Source organism: Boleophthalmus pectinirostris, unplaced genomic scaffold, assembly GCF_026225935.1.
Source record: "Boleophthalmus pectinirostris isolate CB_2022bp ecotype Guang Dong unplaced genomic scaffold, ASM2622593v1 HiC_scaffold_17, whole genome shotgun sequence".
Taxonomy (NCBI): Eukaryota; Metazoa; Chordata; class Actinopteri; order Gobiiformes; family Gobiidae; genus Boleophthalmus; species Boleophthalmus pectinirostris.
In genome coordinates, this window is record NW_026571115.1 from 16,356,066 (window position 1) to 16,362,085 (window position 6,020).

General features: G+C 39.8%; 1 protein-coding gene across 5 annotated transcripts in view; it reads right to left on the reverse strand.

The window, feature by feature from the left end:
* Positions 1-6,020, reverse strand: part of LOC110169265 (dedicator of cytokinesis protein 7-like) — a 28,540-nt gene extending 22,520 nt beyond the window's left edge. For 4 of the 5 annotated variants that reach the window (XM_055152430.1, XM_055152429.1, XM_055152428.1 and 1 more), the window contains exons 1-11: positions 5,807-6,020; positions 4,346-4,433; positions 3,772-3,950; positions 3,527-3,595; positions 3,262-3,388; positions 2,280-2,492; positions 1,586-1,671; positions 1,427-1,493; positions 1,017-1,166; positions 855-935; positions 14-170 (exon numbers count right to left, since the gene is read on the reverse strand). In XM_055152430.1, coding sequence (XP_055008405.1) covers positions 14-170; positions 855-935; positions 1,017-1,166; positions 1,427-1,493; positions 1,586-1,671; positions 2,280-2,492; positions 3,262-3,388; positions 3,527-3,595; positions 3,772-3,950; positions 4,346-4,433; positions 5,807-5,856 — 1,267 coding nt within the window. In that variant the 5' untranslated portion in view covers positions 5,857-6,020. The other variant, XM_055152431.1, reaches the window with a different exon arrangement.

A 6,020-nucleotide genomic window follows, 5' to 3' on the forward strand; every position in this document is an offset into this window, starting at 1 on the left:
GACAGACAGTTACCAGTGTCAGAGTCCGGGTCCAGTCGATCCAGGCCCCCCACACTGCTCACGATGTTCAGGAGGTGAATGGCCGTCCAGGCAAAAGGCATTCGAAATCGCCCCAAACGACTGCACGCCTGCTCTGCCTGCTGCTTTAGTTTTTCCAGCTTTTCCTTATGCTGAAAGAAGAGTTAAAATATTTACTATATATATTAAAATCTATAGTACTTACTTACCTTGGCCATAAAGGATAAATAATGTAGCACTGTAAACACTCATCTTAAAAACGAGAGATATTATCAATTATCATCAGCAATTTTTTTTTTACTCATACCTAAGAAGCCTAGTTACTGTAATAGTAAAGAATTAGGACATTTGGAGATCCTTAGTTGAGATTTTTTCATAGTGACTTGTACAATATTTAATATTATGAATATTTACAAGTTTACAATTAACTCATTATTGGCATTGACAATTGTCTGTGTGTGGTTAATATTGTTATTGTTTGCTTATGTTTGTGTTAATACAGTGTTTCTGTGTGTCTTTGTAAATCTTTTAATATGAAAAATCTTAATACACTGTAAACCTGTAACTCAATAGTTTGGTGGTAAGAAATCTAATAAAACTAATTATTTACTATTACAACAGTCATATTCACTATACACAATTTTAAATAAAAAAATCACCTTTTTCCCACCTGCCTAAAACTTAAGCACAGTACTGCACGTTATCGTCCCACCCACTAATAAATCATAACAAATTATTATTATTAGTGTATTAACAGTAAGAAAGACCTACTGTGAGCTTTGGCTACCATCCACTGGTATTTGTAATTTGTTTACCAAATGATTTTGGCTGAATACCTTGGTAGAATCGGACTCTTTCATCACCATGTACGGTTCACAGCACTCTCCAATGTCGCCTTGCTGAAGGACTTTTTCAAGCTGCAATGCAAATCAGAGTTATTACATTTGAAAACAGATATCGTCTTCATACACATAATGTTGTATGTAAAGTTGTAATACCTTTATGACTAAGAATATATCAGGAGAAGGGTATGTAATGGAGAAAATGGCAGATCGAGCCAGGGTGGAGATTGCGGTGTGAGGCGTGTGAGGTTTGAGAAGGGCTTTCATTGGATCTGAGTTGAGATCGAAGTAGAAATTCTCTGAAATCTGTTTGAGGGATAAGTGGAGAGAGAGAGAGAGAGAGAGAGAGAGAGAGAGAGAGAAAACGGGTGGGGTTAGGGTAATGCACATCAATTGATTTTAATTCAGTTTTGACTCTGTAATCTTAACTCTGATACCACTTAGACCTTTTAAGACAAGGGAAACTCAATTAGTCATGTATGAGCTCAGCATTACGTAAGTGGTTTCTCTTGGTAAAATTAACTTAGAAACACTGACTCTATCCCATTACTCCAATAAAAACATACCTTTTTCTTTTCTCTGACGTCATAAAGGGCGAGGGTCCCGAATATGGGCTCAATTTCAATTTCAAACCTAAAACACATGCACACACAAATGTAATATTAAAGAAAGCAGAATCTTTAAAAGCACAAAGGACACAGATAATGGACATTTAAACCACTCACTTCAGAGACAAACACTTGACCATGATTCTCTGGCCACAATGTTCTTTGGGCACTTCTGGGACTGAGCATCTCTCCACTGCCTCATCCTGCCACACACACACACACACACACACACACAAGCATAACATTTACACAAACGTCATGGCAACGGGTGTGCAGTTAAGGGAGTACGACAATGCAACAGCAGATGGATGAGCACAGAGACAAAGAATGGGGTCAGAAGTAAAGCAAATACTTTTCAACAAGGGCTAGATTTTAATCTGGATATTTGCCTTATAGCAAGTTAGGGACATCATGTCTCTTGAAGCAAAGCAGGAGCTGCGTGCACTGCTCAGCTTTCACACTGTATACTAATAATCAAAGGCAGTGTACCTGATTTTTGAAGTGGTCCAAATTTATTCCTCACTTTATTAACACATTACTAGAATCCTAAAGTTTCGCTGGTTTCATCAGTCCCTTCTCCTCAGCTTCTTCAGTGAAGGAACGGCAAGGTTAATCTTTCATTATTGAAGCATAATATCAGCCAACTAGTATCAATGCATCCCAAATATAGGTTTCTTTAGTACATAATATTTACAACTAAAACAGTTACAAACAAGTTCAGACTTCAGTTCAGACTTTGATGATAAAATGTAGGCAATTTTTTTTTGTTTTCATGTTCTTAGAATCAGTACTGAACCCATTTTACACAGACCTCATCAGGAGGGGCATAGAGGCCAAGTAGGTCGTTGTGGCGGTCCCGCTGCCGTGACTCTGTGTTACGGCGGTCCAGGTCTTCAGCTGCCGTGCGCTCCAGCACAGACGGCAGCAGCGCATCCGGGGATGAGTTCTTCAGGTCGAAGATACTGGAGGCCCAGCTGCCCCGCGGGGTTTCATCCAGACTGACGGAGCGGCGCTTTACGTCATCCTGAGACACACAGCAGGAGAGAGAGAGGTGCAGAGTGAGATCATGTTTTTGTTCCTCCAGGCAAATGTTTCAACTTTAATCTCCTCTATGGGGGAAGGGCCACTTTAACATAAATAGGAGTTAAAATGTGTAATGTGTAGTTTTATAATAGGTGATGAGTAATGATGAACAATCTACCTCTACAATTTACAATATGGTGATATCATCACCATTTTACTCAGTATTTTTTCTGCCTGTAGACTTTATTGGACAGGACAGGGCTTGGCAATATGGTGATCTCATTCCTGTGGTAATGTTCTATTTTTGCCACATCATGATTCACAAATTTTCTCTTGAATGCAGCTCTATACTTAAACAAAGAAACTTTTTCATTCCCACATCTCTGATTGGTCAATATCAGCAACACTCTGAGTGAGTGAAAGGTGGATTTAGCCAATTACAATGAAGTCAATTTTAAAATACTAAAAAAAAAAATACAAGGCAATATAAAGTGTAATCAAAATTGTGATCTGGCTCCAAGAAGATTGAGAGATTCATTTTTTGGCATATTGCTCACCCTCAGGACAGGAAAATGTTAAGTGTGAAATGGGAATAATAAATGGGGAGAGAAATTCAAAGAAAAATTCCTGGAATCCATGGAGCCTGGTATACAGTATGTGCTGTAGCCTTCACCACTAGACATAAAGTATTATATTATATTATATTATATTATAATTATATTCATTCCCATAGACAAGATGCATTCTAACAGTTAATACAGTTAATCTACCTGATCATCCTGGCGCTCTACTGCGGTGACCTCATCCAGTTCAAAAGTCTGTTTGACCAGCCCTCGCTGCCGCTCTCTCTGTCGCTCAGAGTTTTGAGGTGTGTACACAGTGCTGTATTTCTGGTATCTACAGGAAATTACAAAATATGGGCCCCATGTTAATGTACCTGTCAATCATATGAATAATAAACAGGGTCTTGTGTAACTTAAATAAACAATGTGATGGAGGTTAGTTCAACAAAACCCACATCAGACAGTAACATACTTTCTTTGAATGATGAGCCAGTCATCTGTGTAGACTGCCAAGGCGTCTCTCACTCTGGGATCCAGTGGACTACATAGAAAAACACATAAATAATAAAGAAGGCTTTTAATATTTATGTTTATTCAGTGTGAGAGAAAAGGCTTTGCTCCATCTTTAGTGCTGTTTGTCCTGTGTTGGAGTTATATTGTTCCTCTGAGTGTGATAATGGAAAGGGCAGGATGCTTGGCCATTTGCCTTGGACTCACTCGTCTTCCTCAGGCAGAGGGGGCTCCAGTGTAGTGCACTCTTTGTCCAAATGGAGGAGCTCCAGATCATCGGATGGAAACTCTATGAGCTGTCGCAGAGGCCCAGGCTCCACCCCAGGGGCATGGCTGCTCACATACTCCTCGAAGTCTATGGGCTCCACCACATCAGTCAAGGGCAGCTGTCAATAAACATCAGTTAGATGGGACTACACTAAACATGAAGAGGAACGCAGGTTTTCTATTTAAATAAAAAATCTCTAGCAATGAAATATCTGAGACATTTACAGACAAAGTGTGATGATCTAGGCAAGGTTTGGATGGCTGTTAGAAAAATTATGTTGTAGGCTACATGCTATGAAAACCAATTAGTTTTGCCACAGTAAGAGTAAACATTATTGCTCATTTTGCTGCTACTTACTAAACAATTAGTTACCTCAACTAAAACACATCCTTCATTCAAGCACTCCTTGAGTTTAGGGGATTCCACACAAAGTTAGCCACATCATTCCTGGATCTCACTAATTAGATTTCAAACAATAGGTTGTGAGCAGGCCAAACACAGTTGTTGACTCACAGGGAGGTGTGCTGCTCCTCGCTTCTTCGACAATTGAGGAGATCCATAGTCCCTGGAAACTTGTTTTCTGACCTCTGAGGCAACCGTCCTGGGACAAAGAAAAAAAAGTTTATTACAATGTTATGCTGGTTATATAAAGACAATAATACACATTGTCTGCCTCTTGCATTATGTTAGTTTAACCCATAATAACATCAATTTATTGAATGGAAAATGGCTCATCCACCATTTGAATGCATTCTCACATGGTTTTCAGCTGCTACTCGCTCTGATGCTGATACAGCTGTTGTGAAAGGGAGTTTAACAGATCTCACAGAATGGTGGCGTCTTGGCTCCAGAGACCAGGCACAGGGCCAACTCTGTCCCAGGCCTTTATTAACTAACGGCAATGAGGGGCTTACAAAAAGACAAAGCAGGGGATAACAGTCCTCTAACTAAAACTACAGGCAGATGGAAGGTGAGTGGTCTGAGAACATAATGCTAATTTTTACATAAAAATTAGTACACAATTGCGAGTTGAACTTTTGTAGAAATTGTTTGTAATTATTATTTGGTCCCTCTTAGGCAGTAAAATGAGAAATTAAACCGTTATTGTCCCATTGCCAGGAGTTTTTATCTAATACCACAAATGTATCTATTAGTGACTTGGCAAACTAGAAACTTGCAAATGTCTGGACATCCATTTAAAACAGGAAAGAGGAAAGCTATGGACTGTGAGGGCCAATAACCATAACACCCCTCTCTCCCACCCTTTCCTGCATCCGGCACACAACAATAGTGCAAGTCACACCAAGAAGAAGACTTATAGAATGAAAGTTCAATCTGCAAAGTGCACACTAATCAACTAAAAACAAGTAAGCTAAAACAACTGAGAATAAAAAGGAACACTTTCACTCTTTTGTTTTCTGCATACATAAGAAGAAGAAATTGGGAAGAAAGTATAACAGCATAATAAAATAGGGCATGCTTTGCACAAATAAGCACAGCCTATAGATCATCAATCCATCCATGTTTACAGTCCATACAAGTGATGCCACCTTAACATGGAAAGAAGAAGAACCTGTTTACAACATGTGGAAACAGGCAGTAGTTCTCTTGCTGCAAGGTGTTCTCACACTTGAACCGAACAACATTTAATCCGATACCAAACAAGCTTCCTCTTTACCACTGTGTATAATCACACTTCTCACTTTTACATGGAGATTATCTGTCCAGTTATAACGCAAAGCACGTAGTTAATGATAACGCACAGTCCTTTCCACACACAAGTGTTATGAGTGGCTAATAAATCTGTAGTCTCAGCAGATTAAGAGATTGTGTGGGTTATTGGAAATCAGATGCAGCAGTGTAAATAGCTTTAGGATAAGCAATACAACAAATCCTAGCTTAAAGGCTACGCGCACTGTGTCCAGTGGGTCACTATCTCCAGAGAGGCTGTAAACAATAACTTTTGTCATTTACCGGTTGATTTTATGAGCAAACGCCCTTCTTTCGCTCGCTGTTGAAGTCATTTCTTTTCCCCATGTGAAGAAAGTCTAAAAGTAGAGTGAAATTACTACTCCCCGCGGTTTCTTGGCTGTCCCGTCTGTGTTGTGGGCTTGGGACTTGGGAACGCTTCCTCCTCCACGCTGGGACCCGGGCAAGGCTCCCTCCTTGTTGCTCCTAGTGGCTGGGA